The sequence below is a fragment of the Lithobates pipiens genome, unplaced genomic scaffold (genome assembly GCF_037356315.1).
Source record: "Lithobates pipiens isolate NorthernLeopardFrog02 unplaced genomic scaffold, aLitPip1_a1.2 Scaffold_18, whole genome shotgun sequence".
In the NCBI taxonomy this organism is placed as follows: Eukaryota; Metazoa; Chordata; class Amphibia; order Anura; family Ranidae; genus Lithobates; species Lithobates pipiens.
The window spans coordinates 454,216,904-454,233,026 of NW_027507758.1; the positions used below are offsets into that span (position 1 = coordinate 454,216,904).

At 40.4% G+C, this 16,123-nt stretch overlaps 1 protein-coding gene and 1 non-coding gene across 3 annotated transcripts in view; both read right to left on the bottom strand.

Moving 5' to 3' along the window:
* The window catches only part of PLOD2 (procollagen-lysine,2-oxoglutarate 5-dioxygenase 2), a 214,495-nt gene that overhangs the window by 114,877 nt on the left and 83,495 nt on the right, over positions 1 to 16,123 (bottom strand). For both annotated transcript variants that reach the window (XM_077488240.1, XM_077488241.1), the window contains exon 3: positions 14,085 to 14,221. In XM_077488240.1, coding sequence (XP_077344366.1) covers positions 14,085 to 14,221 — 137 coding nt within the window. The remainder of the gene's footprint in view (positions 1 to 14,084; positions 14,222 to 16,123) is intronic.
* Positions 5,208 to 5,344, bottom strand: LOC143990730 (U6atac minor spliceosomal RNA). The gene has a single exon (XR_013277443.1). It is a non-coding gene; the product is annotated as a U6atac minor spliceosomal RNA (small nuclear RNA).

Genomic DNA, 16,123 nt, shown 5'->3' on the forward strand with positions numbered 1-16,123 from the left:
AGAAACAAGAAGCAGATACTGATTTTTTTTTCCACTGAAAACTTTAAAGTAATCACACATTCATGATAAATCTAGAAAGGGCACAAATATGTGAAAAGGAAATATCAGTTCTGAAACGTGGCCCTAATTCTGCACAATTTTTCATCATAAGGTGTTTCATCCATGTCTCCAAGAGGGAGTTGGACGCACTTACAGGAATGTTAAAAATGTTCATAAGAATCCAACACATAAATCAGAGTGCAGGAAAGTGTGTGGAGTTTAGATAATTAGACAATTCTTAGATAATTTTATAGTTTTTAAATGTCATTTGTTTTAAGTCCTTGCAACCCTTTTATTCATTGTTTGGCTATAATTATAATTATTAGGGCCAAAAAAAAAAAAAAAAAAAAGTCCCTTGACTTTTTACAGGTCAGGAAATGATAGTATAGTTCTTAACAGAGATACAAACTCATTTTATTAGCATCACAGAGATTAAGGCAGGCTACACACAGTGCACATTTTTCCTGCAACCCCAGGTTTCACACCACTCCCCCATCAACACAGACAGTGCTGACAGGGGAATTCCTTTTGCTGAGCAATTGACTTCTCCTGGCAGGGACAGGGACGGGAAGCCGACCCCACTGGGAAAAGACCTTAATTATCGCTACCTATCGGCTATAGCAGACACTAGCAATAATTACGAGACAATCTAGCAGGCTGGTTGTAACCAAATTGATTGATCAATCAGCTTGGTACATTCAGCCTGCCCATTAAATGATTTGAACCATGTATGTATAAAATGCAGCGTTTTGCCCTTTGTTACCTTAGATGAAGAATCACACAGCCAGTAATAAAAACATAGGGGGTTATTTACTAAAGGCAAATCCACTTTGCACTACAAGTGCACCACAAGTGCACTTGGAAGTGCAGTCACTAACTCTGAGGGGGGCATACAAGGAAAAAAAAAAACAGTAAGTTTTTCTTGTACATGATGGATGATCTAAATCAGTAGAGCTTCCCCTCAGATTTACAGGGACTGCACTTCCAAGTGCACTTGTAGTGCAGAGTGGATCTGCCTTTAGTAGACCCCTTGAAGTCGCACATCTATGGTGTCCTACAGCAATGAATGGAGTGGCAACCTCAGCCTGGACTCCAACCAGGCCATGCCCCCAATGCATTTCACTCTGCCCTCCGGAGCTTAGTCATAGTTTATTGAGTATATGCCAGCAATAGAACTGGGAAAAGGTGTTATAATGCCAAACAGTTGGCCCAAATATACAAATCCATTACACGGTTACATACAGTAATAGAATAGTCCATGGTAACCCAACACATTTCATGAGTTCAGTCTCACTCTTCAGGGGTTGATCGACTGCACGTGTGCTAAAAAAAAAAAAAAAAGGCCCACACAGCTGAGCCGTGGGAAGTGCGCCGGCTGAGAAGAGTGCTACAATCTGATGGAATAGAGTGACTTCTCCCTACTGTTCAATGATGGCTGCCTCTGGAGGACATCTTGCCTCGTTGGGGTTGCGCCTCTCCCTCACTTTCCTCTTTTGCTCTATTAGGCACCCAAGTTGAGTCAGTGACATCATCATCCCCTCCATCCACATTATTACTGGAGCCAACTTGGTAATATGCTGTGGCTGGGGGAACATGACTGCCAATTTGTTTAACAGTGTTCTCCCCTCCGTATGCTCATGTTACTCCCTCCCTCAGAACCATCAGAATCAAGTAATGCCTGTGCATTACATGAATTACATCAATTAACTCAGCTGACTCCCCCATGTATGATGGTTGGACTATGGCAGGAGTAGCCATGTACACTGTGGTAGAATTAGTAAGCTAGTCCACCAACTCCTCTGCACACTGTAGCTGGATAGCACAAGCAACACCACTAAACAGACAAACATGCCCTGCCTGAGGATGGACCACATCCACCTTTGCTGATGTAACGCAGGTTTCCGTTACATCAGAGGGGGGCGGGGTCACGCACACGTCATTGGGGAAGCCAGGCTTCCCCACTTGCGTCAAAGGGGGTGGGGTCAGGTGACGGGTGGCCCCACCCTCATAAGAAATGTCAGGCTGCCGGGATCCCACAGTGTCTCCGCCAGTGGAGACAGAGGAAGGATGGATGGACTGCGCTGGACAGAGAGATCAACTGTCGCTGGACCTCGGAGAGATGATCATCCATCGCTGGATAGCAAGAGTGGATTACCACCACTGGAATCTTATTAATTTAAATTTTTAATAAAGGACTTTTACAAAAGTGTGTTTGTCTTTAACATTTCTTTACACTTTCTTTGTGAAATAGTAGGGGTACATTTCAAATGGGGGGGGCAGGATCTGGGGGTCCCCTTGTTAAAGGGGGCTTCCAGATTCTGATAAGCCCCCCCACACGCAGACCCCCACAACCACCGGCCAGGGTTGTGGGGATAAGGCCCTTGTCCTCCACAACATGGGGATAAGGTGTTTTGAAGGGTCTGTGACCCCCAAAGCATCCTCCCAATGTTGAGGGCATGTGGCCTGGTAAGGTTCAGGAGGGGGGCACTCTCTCATCTCCCCCCTCTTTTCCTGCGGCCTGCCAGGTTGTGTGCTTGGATAAAGGGTCTGGTATGGATTTTTAGGGGGAACCCCACGTCTTTTTTTTTTTTTTTTTTTGACGTGGGGTTCCCCTTAATATCCATACCAGACCTGAAGGGCCTGGTAATTGAATTTGGGGGAACCCCACGCTTTTTCTTTTTAATCAATGACTGACTTTCAATGACTGTTTTCTGTATTACGGGAGCTGACAATTCATTATAGCCGCGAGTAATTTTAAATGACTTTTTCCTGCAGAAATGACACTTGTGCAGGGACAGTTCTAAGCACAGGAAACATGACCCCCTTTACAGGCATACTATAAACACCCCCCAGGTACGAAATTTAAAGGAATATTACACTTTTATTGTTTCACTTTAAGCATTATTAAAATCACTGCTCCTGAAAAAAACGGCAGTTTTTTTTAAAAAAATTTGCATTGATACATGTCCCCTGGAGCAGGACCCAGGTCCCCAAACACTTTTTAGGACAGTAACTTGCATATTAGCCTTTAAAATTAGCACTTTAGATTTTGAACATTCGAGTCCCGTAGACTTTAATAGGGTTCTAAAGTTCACACAAAGTTTAGGTCTGTTGGCAGGTTCTGGTGCGAACCGAACCAGGGGGTGTTCGGCTCATCTTTAGTCAAGACCGAAACTTATATGCTTTAGTGTTTTTACATCAAGAGGACTGATTAACCACTTCCCACCCGGCCAATGTAAATATACGGCCGGGTGGGAGTCACCTCCTTCTGACTGGACGTTGAGGAACGTCCTTCAGAAGGAAGGGAATCGCGCACGCACGTGCCCGCGCAGTGGCGCACTCCCAATGCGCTCGTGTCACCCGGACATGGCACATCTCGGATCGGCAGGAGGGCTCTGTGATTGGCCCTCCTGATCACGACAGGCATGTCCAATCACAGCCATCATGTGATCAAAACAAACAGCCGGTTTCTAGGCAATCGGCTCTCTTACACGGAAGTCGTCGCTGAGGAGAGGAGAGCAGATCGCTGCAGCCGGCTGGTGATCAGCGAGTATGAGCTGTTTTTACAGCTTTTTACTCACTGATCACTAGTCTAGTGTAAACACACATCACCACACAGTGTAAACACACATGTCCCCAAATAATAAAAACATATGTCCCACTAAAATCACATGTCCCAATGATTATCTGCACACATATGTACGTGATCACCTGCACACACATGTACATGATCATTTGCGTACATATGTCCGTGATCACACAAACCAATTATACACTTAACGGAATTTTTTTTTTACCAAAAACATGTAGCAGAATACATTTTGGCTTAAAGTTATGACAAAATTTGATTTTATTGGATTTCTTTTAAAATATAAAAAAGAAAATGTTTTTTTTTTCCAAAATTTCCGCTTATTTTTGCTTATATCGCAAAAAATAAAAAAACGGAGTCGTGAATAAATACCACCAAAATAAAGCTCTATTTGTGCAAACGAAATGATAAAAATTTCATTTGGGTACAGTGTAGCATGACCGCGCAATTGTCATTGAAATTGCGAGAGCGATGAAAGCTGAAAATTGGGCTGGGAAGGAAGGGGGCGAAAGTGCCCTGTATTGTAATGGTTAAGAGAATATTTCACAGGGCTGTAGGCTGGATTAAATATGCAGAATGTAGTCATATTTATGATATGGGTTGAATATAATGATTTGTGCTTAAACTTTTTCGTCTCCACAGAAGGAAACTGTATAAGCATCTTTAAAAGGCTATCTTATGATTTCTCCATTTCAGTTGCTTTCAGAATTAATCCTGAATTCTAAGTACAAGATTGACCAATCACAGATTGCTGCCTGTATATATCATCCGATTATGATGGGACATATTAGGAATGCCCAGCTCAATGCAGGTGGATATTTTCACTTACAGGCCAAGTAAGACAGCTTCCTAGAAGCGGACAAGAGAAGTCTGATAAAACAGAAGATGTGGTTGCTGCAGTGAAACAGGCCAGAATGAATAAACACTAAAAAACAGTTCTCACTGTCCAGCAATCCTGCCGTACCTGCCTTCATCTGGATGTCTTTATTACAAAGGAGCTTACTGTTCATGTAAAGGCCATTGTTTAACTGCCTACAAACAAGTGGGCTGGAAAACACATTCGATAAAAGGAAGATTTATATATGCATCCTACAATTACCGGTACTTCAAAATTACTTTAACAGAGCACAGTTTGTTTAGGCATTGTTTAAAGACCCATGGTTTTCTTTTGCTTAACTTCTATTGCCCATTAAAAAGTTTAACCTAATTACCAGAACGGTTTTGAGTGATTTATTCCATAAATGTATTCACAAAGCCTAACCCAAAAAAAATAAAAAAATATAAGGATTTCAACATGTGACCAATTTTCTAATTTTATTGGATGCATCTGAAAATATGGTAACTAAACTTGTTTAAAAAACAAACAAAATAAAACTCTTTATTCCCATGTGTTAGGTATTTACATGGGCCCATAGTGTGAAAAACTCCACCTAATAACTGATTGTAGGCTACATGTTGACAAATGATGGTGATCTCTGGAGAGACAAGGTGCTGCATTGTTTTTATGTAATATATAGCAGTACATTTCAGTTTGAATCATTGGTCCTCTTAAAAGTTCACCAGACAAACCCAACCTTCTAAAAAAATATGGTTAGATTAGCCACAAAGTGGCAATGTCTTAACTGTATTCAGCATGTGCAGTGAAGGAAGAGGGGGGAACTTATTTTCCATTTTTGTCATGGAAAATAGTAACCTTCTCTTCCATTCATACAACATGGAAACTCATTTTTATGGCTGAACTACACATGGGATTTTCCACCATACTGTTGCATGCCTCTGCAACAAATGTAAGTTTACATGTCTTGTTTAATTTTGGAAAAACGTAGGCACAATCCTGGAAAACCATGGCACTGAAAGATCATTCACAGTAGATAAAATACGATTGTACATTTGTAAGTAAAATATTAACAATAAAGGCAGTATTTGCTTGCATGTGTTTATAGGAGAGTGCATTTCACTGCGAGTCCCTACAATCTGAACTTGGCTTCAGTTAGTGTGGGAACATCTCTAATGTAAAACAGGTCAGCTACAAAGTATTATCTGCCAAGCCTTATCACTACATGTCAAGACTTGTAAAGGATTGTTAGAACACTAATAAGGTCAATTACAGGGGTATTTAAAATTACAATGGTGAAATGTACAATGGTGGAATGCTAAATTAAAAAAAAAAAAAAAAAAAATATATAAAAAAAAAAAAGATTGTCAGTTACGATGTTATGTTCTATGCTTGTAATGGAGCAGAATTTCTAACACAAGTTTGAGTGTGTTTTTCAAGTATAGTATATTTTATTAGACAGTGACGTTATTACTTAGCACAAAAATGTAAAAAAAAAAAAAAAAAAAAAAAAAAAAAAAAAAAAACACAAAAACACTATGAGATCATCTCATGATTCAAGATGTATGTTTACACGTCTTTAAAATCCAGACAAATAGCTGGATTTGATTTACATGAGCTCACAATTTAGCAAAATACAGCTGTTTAACAAAGTAAATTGGAGAGATGTTCCCTTTGGAGTGGAAGTAGCAATGACACTAGAGTGTTTCAATATAATAGAAAAAATATGGTTTCCTATAAATCTGTATTACCCACAGGCTGTCAAAGGGACAGGAAGCATGAAAAAAAAAAAAATATTCAGTGTAAGAACAGAGACAGTAATAAAATCTCTTTAGTAAGAAAAAGTTTTTGTTGAAAAGATTTCCCACAATTTCCCATCCCAGTGAAAGGTAGGTAGGTAGGTAGGAAGGGAGGGAAAATTTCCCCATTAGGAACAAAAAAACAAATATAACCAGATGGTGGGGATTGAGTTCACAATCAAAAGGGTAATCTACAAAGAAAAGAAGGGTCTAGAATTGCTATCATAGGAGGAGGAGGAGCATGTGAATGATCGAGGCAATTGGGACCACAGTCCCCAAAAAAAACCTTGGTAACAAAATATGCCACCATGGATTGAAATCCTGCAGTGCCCGCAAGGTCCCCCTCCTCAAGAAGGCACATGTGCAGGCCCCTCTAAAGTTTGCCAATGAACATCTAAAATTATTCAGAGAAGGACTGGGAGAAAGTGCTGTGGTCAGATGAGACCCCAATTGAGCGCTTTGGCATTAACCCCCGACTCGCTGTGTCTGAAGGAAGAAAGATACTGTAACCCTAAGAACACCATCCCTACAGTCAAGCATGGAAGTTAAAACATTCTTTGGGGCAGTTTCTCTGCTGAAAAGGTACAGGCCAATTTTGCCGCATTGAGGGGCCAACAAACAGGGCCTTGTACTGTAAAATCTTGTATGAGAACCTTTGTCCCTCAGCCAGAACACTGAAGATGGGTCATGGATGGGTCTTCCAGCATGACCTAAAACATACTGCAGAGGCAACAAAGGAGTGGCTCAAGAAGAAGCACATTAAGGTCATGGAGTGGCCTAGCCAGTCTCCAGACCTTAATTCTATAGAAAATTTATGGAGGGAGCTGAAACTTCAAGTTGCCAAGCGACAGCTGAGAAACCTTAAAGATTTAAAGAAGATCTAGAGAGTGGATAAAAATCCCTCCTGAGATGTGTGCAAACCTGGTAACCGACTACAAGAAACGTTTTATCTCACAAGGGTTTCTCCAAGTACGAAGTCTAGTTTTGCTTGGGGATCAAATACTTTAACTCACTGAACTGCAATTCAATTTATAACATTTGTATTATGCTTTTTGGTCGATATTCTATCTATATCAGTGATGGCGAACCTTGGCACCCCAGATGTTTTGCAACTACATTTCCCATAATGCTCAACTATACTGCAGAGTGCATGAGCATTATGGGAAATGTAGTTCCAAAACATCTGGGGTGCCAAGGTTCGCCATCACTGATCTATATCAATAAAAGTGGTTGTAAACCCCTACAAACCACTTTGACCTACAGGTAAGCCTAGATTAAAGCTTACCTGTAGGCCCAAGAAATATCTCCTAAGCCTATACGGTTTAGGAGATATTTACCCGAAGACAGCAATCGCTGTCTACGGCGCATGCGCCGTAGACAGCGGCGCGCAGGAGCACTGGGCAGGCCGCAGATCGCGGCGATGTGCCGTGAGTGTCGGCTCCCGCGCGCAAGCACAGGAGTGACGTCATCGCGGCTCCGGCGAATCACAGTGCCAGAACAGCGAGAACCAGAAGTCGCTCCGGGATACATGGCAGCGGCAAAGAGGAAGATCGCTTCGGGGGCTTCGTTCTCAGGTAAGTTATTCATAATGAGCTAGTATGCTATGCATACTAGCTCATTATGCCTTTGCCTTACAAGGTGTGTTTTTTGGGGGTTTTTTTTGCCTTTACTTACTCTTTAAAAATACAAAAATTTATAGACCCTTCAGTTCCTTGTAAGTGGGCAAACTTAAAAAAAATCTGCAGGGTATTAAATAATTATTTCCCCCACTGTACACTGTAACACAAACAGTTACTGAGAAAAACATGGCAGTTGCCCTTGCCAACTTCATTCTGCAGATGCTGGACATGGCTGTCATTGTGATCCTTTGATTAAATAGTTTCAGTCAATAAAGCGATTGTAAAGTTATTTATTAAAATGACAAACATTTTATATAGCTATTGGGACACTCATGTGGGCTGAACCCTTAGCCAGGCTGTGTGCATCTATAGACACACACACACACACACACACACACACACACCCCCACACAGCACGGCTTGTCCCTGCCCTTGCTCCCTCATTGGATTTGATTGGCCGAGCGGGAGCCAATGACTTTCGCTGCTCTCAGTAAAGCCCAGGAATGCAGGAAGAGACCGCAAAGCTGCTAATGGAAACAGTGCTGGATTGAGAGTGGCGTCAGGTAAGCGTTTGGGGGGGGGGGGGGGGCACAGACAGTGGAGGGTTTTTTACTTTAATGCAGAAAATGCATTAGAGCAAAGGACTTTCTGCCTCTAGAAACACATTAAACCTGATTAAGTATCAAAATGGGGACTTTCTTCCAAGTTCCCTGATCTGCATTTATCAGTGGGGTGGATTTACTAAAGGAAAATTGGCTGTTTACATTTCAAGGGAAGTTGCACTTTGCAAAGGGAATATTTCCCAGAGTAAATTCAGTGAATTTCAGTTTGGAAAGATGACCCAATCACATGCAAGGAAAATCAAAAAAGCACAGCATTTTTGCTTACATATGTATGAATGATGCAAGTCAACAGAGCTTCACCTTTCACCACTTTGCTCTGGGAATCATTCCCTTGCAAAGTGAACAATTTGCCTTTAGTAAATGAACCCCCATGGCTCATAGTATGGAAAACAATAAAATGGCATTACATTTAGGCAACTAGAGGAAGGATAGAATGGTTCCTTTTCTTGCTACTGAGCAATTTAATCACATGGCGACAATGACAAAATTTAATTGCAAACTTAATAGCTAAACTACACTGATATACACCAGTGTCCACATGCAAACATCCCAATGATGAAAAGAGAACATGGTACATTTAGCTTTTGTATTTTATACAGGTTGCCTGCAGCACCAAGCTTACAGATGGAAATGGATGCTTTGACAAAGGTCTACCTGTCTTCATAATTCAACATAAACCAGAAGCCACAGACCATCAGATTCTGGCATAGTCTCCATATTTCCAACGTCATAGTGGAAATCTGTAAAGGATATGGGCACTCATGGCATTGCTCATAAACTGTTAGCTTGAAATTGAAAATAGATGTATTATATAATCTTTAGTGATCAGTTTTTTCCCCTCTTACTGACAAGGCATGTTTTTTCCTGTACTGACTAGGCATTTTTCCCCATACTGAACATGCTACTGACCAGGCATGTTTGCCTGCTACTGACCTCCTCCCATCTACTGACCTCTGATGTTGAGGCATTGTTTACAGCAATGGAAGAGGATTTTTTTTTCCCCTCTTACTGACGTCAGGGTATTTTTTGCTTTTACTGATCACGTATGAGGCAATTTTTCCTGCTACTGGTAGCCAACACCTGGGCACTTTTACCTATCACTGACACATTCCTCCAACTGAACACTATTGTGGGGATGTTTTTCTTTAATCCCACACATATCCCACACACACACACATATACATACATACATATACACATACACACACACACACACACATTTTAGCAATCATAGATTTCCCATTTATCATTCTTTTCAACACTCTCTGACTGATATAATATCCCTTTTTCACAGATATTAAAAAAAAAAAAAATAAATAAAAATCATCATGTTTTTAGTGCAGAGGATCAGTTAAATCTTTGAGGTTTTCCTGAATATGATTCTCTATTTTTTGCCCAGTTTAAAAAGGTACCCAAGCATGACTGCTGCGCTGCCATGGGTTGACCAGGAGGTCAATATTGAGTGCCAATATCTGTAACCACCAGGTCAGAAAATCAATCTGCCAAATCTGTTTTCTGTGCAGATTATGCATTCGATTTAAAGGCCTCTTTCATATGAATCAAGTATTTTTGCATGATAAAACTGATAAATTGTAATATATAAAGTGCAACCATCTGATATACTGTATCAATTGAATTCATCCATAAGAAAAAAACAAAACAAAAAACAAAAAAAAAAAAAACACACACACCACACCATACCATACCACACCCAAAAATAAAACACCTTTTGTCCAATTATGCAATATTGTACCACTTCATTTCCAGCACACTTGTGGTTGTGAGCTTCATTCTATGCATGAAGGTAAAAAACAAACATTCCGTGTGCAGCATCCCCAGTAATACTTGCCTGAGCCCCCTCTTGATGCAGCAATGTCCACAAGAGCCTTGGCTTTCCGTGGACTCACACTCCTGATTGGCTTTTTGGCACCAGAGGTTCTGCTCTCAATCTCAGCCAGTGAGCAAATCAGGAGACAGAGAGGGCAGAGCCGAGCAATGGCTCTGTGTGTGAATGGACACACAGAGCAGCAGCTCAGGAGTGTGCCAGCATGGGTGCCCCACAGCAAGCTACTTGCTGTGGGGGGACCCAGCAGGAGGGGGGGAGCCAGGAGAACCAGTGTGGGACCTGAGAAAAGGAGGATTCAGTCTACTCTGTGCAAAACCACTGTACAGGGTAGGTAAGTATAACATATTTATCTTTTTAAAACAAGGGCTTTAATATTGCTTTAAGAGAGCCTGTCCTATGAGACAATTCAGAGAAAAGTAAAAAACACTCATACTGCTATGCACCTTATATTTTTGTGTAATTCTACGGGTAGGTCTGAGCCATACCTTTAAAGGGCTAAGAATCCACCAGTCTAGCTATTGGCTGTTCATGTGTTAGGCAATGCACTGTGTGAGCCAAGAGAGTCATGTGTTCCCTTATACTCAGAAGACCTTGTTTCTTCCCAAAATCGTTTGGGAAGCATGTGGAAACTATGCGAAAAGCCTTTTACATTGTTCTGGATGTGAAAACGTTCAGACTTTGTTAGAAGTGTTTATGCTAAATACCTTTTGGCATTTGCAGTCTATTCTAGTGCATTTAACTTTTTTTTTTCCTAGGACACAAAATGTATTTTTACAAACTTCATGCAACATTTTTTGGGTTTTACGAGGGAAAAAATAAAATAAAAAATGGAACATGACGTTCCAGTGAGCTCCCAGAACAAGTACAACCCAAAAGTTCACCCAAACTATAATTAACAAAACTACCAGTAAACCACATGAGTGCGACCATTATGAAAATAGCACAATAAAGTCCAGAGACAAAGCTTGACTGAGTTACATAGTTACATAGTTACATAGTAGGTAAGGTTGAAAAACGACACAAGTCCATCCTGTGTGTGCGATTATATGTCAATATTACATTGTATATCCCTGTATGTTGTGGTCCTTCAGGTGCTCATCTAATAGATTTTTTAAACCATTGATGCTCCCCGCTGAGACCACAGCCTGTGGAAGGGAATTCCACATCCTTGCCACTCTTACAGTAAAGAACCCTCTACATAGTTTAAAGTGGAAGTAAACCCATCGATTTAAACAGTAAAAAAAAAAAAAAAAGGCATTTTTACTTTGGAGTTAAGCCATCCAGGACTTTTGTTCGCTCTTTTCAATTTATTACCCAATAGGATGCATTGGCTAATGCCCTTATTTAATGTTCTTAAAGAAAACCCATCTCTCCTCCATGTTCTTTGTTCCTAAGATTTTATCCCAATTCATGCCTTCAAACAAGGTTTGTAGTTTAGGAACGTTGGCTCTTTTGAAATTCAGTGTCTTTGTATTCCCCTTATTCCCCATTTGTGCGATTTATACTGAAGCCAATTGAACTGTGATCACCGTTTCCTAAATTGTCCCATATTTCTACATCCGTGATTATGTCTGTATTGTTGGTAATCAGTAGATCCAGTAACGTTTTATTTCTAGTTGGTGTGTTTACCATCTGAACCATGAAATTGTCCTGCAAGACATTTAGCAACTGGCAAGCCTTAGACGAATGCATGGTTCCCTCCGCCCAGTCTATGTCTGGATAATTAAAATCCCCCATTATAACACTTCCCATCCTTGCTGCTAATCCAACTTGTGACAGGACATCCATCTCCCCCTCCTCCCTCAGGTTAGGGGGCCTATAGCATACTCCCAGTAATATTTCCTCCTTATCTTTATCCCTTTGGAGCTCTACCCATAATTCCACCTCCTCCCTAGCTAACGCTTAGTGATGTCATCTCTCATTCACTTCTACATTTTTGATATATAGGCATACCCCTCCCCCTTTTTTACCCTCTCTATCCCTGTGATAAAGGGTATACCTTTGAATGGTTGCAGCCAATCATGAGAGCTGTTGAACCAGGTCTATGAAGTTCACACAAAATCCAAATCCCCCTTGTACAACAGTATCTCTAGTGCACCCATGCTCCTGGCATTGGTGAACATTCCATGTAGTTTAGACTGGTCACATACTATCCTCCTATTAAATGTAATTTATGAAGGAGTTTATTAATTATTTTCCCCTTTTGCCTTCAGATTTGGATCCACTCAGGTGAAAAGAATAAGAATTAGTCAGGTTGGAGCAGACGATTTGTGTAAGGCTTTGATTATACTTGCATTGACAGTGATTAAGAAGGTATTTTACCATCTCCTTCCTGCCTGTTTGAACCTTTTAAACCCCCACACTAGCATGCCACAACTGCGTACATTGCACACAGTTGCAGGGCCACCCTATTTAGTTGAATGGGCTACATTCAGCAGGTAGCACTTCCGGTTGAATGTGTTAGTGGTAATATTTTATGCTGTATCACATTGCAAAGCATCATGACCCCAGCTTATGTACACACCCTTCGCTGTCTTTGCAGCTTAATGGAGAACAAGGGTAAGAAAGTAAAAACATGGCTCAATCATGAGTTTTTACCTAACTGCAAGTAAAAAGTCAGCTTAACAGTTCTGTTTGTGAGGACTACAAAAATACCATATGACGCTGCACAGATTTAGTGCTTGATGCTCACAAAAGCACAATAGTTATCCAAAGTATTACAAGTACTTTGATGGCAACTGGGAATTAAAGTGGTTCCAAAGTCCGAAGGTTTTCTTTTAACTTAATGCATTCTTTGCATTAAGGTAAAAGACTTATGCGTGCAGCTCCTCCCATACTTAAGCAAGCCTGATCTTGATCCAGCGATGTGAATGATAACTGCAGATCTCTCAACTCTCTCCCTTCTTACTTTCTCAGAGACCGCAGTGGGAGCCATTAACTCCTTAAGCTGTCAGTCACAGCCAGTGAGGAGGGAGTGGGGCCGTACCACACTCTGCATGTCAATAGATACACAAAGCGGGGCTCGGGAGCAAGCACAAGTGCTCCTAGAGCAATATTAATTTTAATAAAAAAAATTAACCTTTACAAATCAGCTTAATTGGTATGCTGAATTGGTCAATTTCAAAGGCTTTTTTTTTTTTTCCCTTTTTTTAGAGTAGTCATAGGATCACAAGTATACTAAATATAAGTATAATAAGGTTACTGGAAGGGAAAGCAGATTTATATATCTTTTGGCAGCTGCTATCCTTTAGCCTCTAGACAGATCGTTAAGCCAACAAACTTTTACAAACCTGGTTAACTATGACCCTTCATTGTGGCATTTAAAAAAAAAATAAAGGAAGGTAGAAGTTTGTAATTTAATTATAGGCCAGTACCCCTGCTTAGTGGTTAGCAAGTTACCTTACTTATTTCAAGTGCACTCTCTGAGAAAACAATCATTACCCCTGTATACATTTTATTTTATCTTACAGAATACCGGGATAGTAAACAACTAAAAAAAAGTTTAACTGGTCATTGGTTCATTTGTTTTTTTGTTTTTTTTGTTTTTTGTTTTTTATATAGCCGGCAACCTCAAAGTCTGGTACTTATAGATTTAAGAGATATAAAGAACAGTCATCAAATTAAAGAAAAATTAAATTTGTAAGAACTGGCCCTTAAAAAAAAAAATTAAGAAATAAAAAATGTATTCGGTGTGCACAAGCATCAGGCTTTATTTAAAAATATAAAAAAGTTACCTGTCTGTAAAAAGAACGATAAGGTCCTTCTGGTCACTTAAGGTTTCTAACGCTTCCTTTAACAGACGAACTTTCTGGCCTCCTCCTATTGAATTTGTTACATCTCCTCCTTTCCATTCTAGTCCTGTGCCTAGAACCTACAAAAATATCAGAAACACATGTATAAGTCAATTTTGATATTTTTTCAATATCAGATCATAAGGTGGTTTAAAAGGCCAGGCCACTATTAAAAACACATTTAAATGTAATATCTGAGGCGTGGCAATAAAAAAAAAAAAAAAAGAAGAGGTTTATGCTAATAGAAATGTATTTCCACGCAAACGTTGGCTGATGAACAAGATTCCAATTGTACAATTCATAGATAACAACCAGGTGTTTTTTCACTCTGGTCCAACCAGGAATATTTTATTTTCTGCCATATTTTGTTAATATTAAAAAACAATTCAACAAAAGAAAAATATTGAAAATCAAATAGTTTCAAACATACAGTATTTATCGGCAGGATAACATGCTCCGGCGTATAACACGCACCCCAAGTTTAGGAGGGAATTTTAAAGGAAAAAAAAAACACTTACATTTAAATGCCCATCAATGCAGCCTCATCAGTGTCCATATGCAGCCTTGTCATACAGCCTGTCCATCATTGCAGCCTTGTCAGTGTCACATGCAGCCTGGTCAGTGTCATATGCAGCCTTGTCATGCAGCTTGTCCATCATTGCAGCTTGTCTATCATTGCAGCCTTGTAATGCAGCCTTGTCCATCGTTGTCCCCTTGTCAGGGTTATTTTCAAGTTCTATTTTTAAAAATGGTACCGCCGAGATTTCCTGCGTATCTTGGCGGCGCCCGGTAGTCCTCGGCCCGCTTCCGGACACTCCTCGGCCCTTCTCTGCTTTTTTTCGGCCGCCGAGAAGGGCTGAAGGTGGCCGAAAGCGGCCGAGAAAGGCCGAAGGTGGGCGGAAGCCGCCAAGAAGGGCCGAAGCCGCCAAGAAGGGCCGGAGGTGGCTGAAAGCCGCCCAGAGGCTCAAAAATCGCGGAGGATCGGTGTATAACAGGCACCCGCGATTTTCCCCTGATGTTAAGGGGAAAAAAGTGCGTGTTGTATGCCGATAAATACGGTATATAAAGAATAAGCATATCCAAACTTCACTAATAGACAAAGTATTGGTGTTCTGAAGTAGGCAAAAAAGTACCTTTTTTGTTATTCATTGCCCACAATTCCAGTTTATCCCCTCCTCTGATATTTACATATCTTGTATAGTGTGGCTTCTTGATTTGACTAAATCCTAATGATTACTTTCTCCACAACCACAAGATATAGACATGTTAGAGAAATAAGTTAAAACTTTAAAGAAAACAAGTTGGAATGTGTTTCCATTGGGGCGGATTTGAGAGCTTAATGGATTTTAATCAGAAACATTGTATATTTTTTTGCAATTATCAAACTGACATAACAAAATCTAATACACACGATTGGACTTTCCAATGGGAAATGTTTCGACGTGAGCTTGTTGTCGGAAAGACCATCCGTGTGTATGATCCAGCGAACATTTGCCGTTTCAATTTCCGCACACAAAATGTTTGAAAGCAGTTTCTCAAATTTTCCAACAATACTTGTTGTCGGAAAGTCCGATCGTGTGTAGACAAGTCTGTTGTACAAAAGTTCACGCATGCTCTGAATCAAGTAGAAGGCTATTGAACTTCTTTTCTCGGCTCAGCGTACGTCACTGCGTTCCCACGTTTGGAATTTTGGGCCAACATTTGTGTGACCGTGTGTATGTAAGACAAGTTTGAGCCAACGTCCTTTGGAAAAAACTCCACGGTTTTGTTGTTGGAAAATCTGATCGTGTGTACGGGGCATAATAATCAACGCCTGTCAAACAGGGATGGTCATACATGGATCGGAATTTGTCAGGTCCCTGATCCATCTTTCACTATTTTTACTGGGGAAGGGGGTACAGTAATGATTTAATAGGTCTTCTGATTAGGGCCGAAACAACTAATCAATTAATCGACAACTAATAGATTATGAAATTAATCGA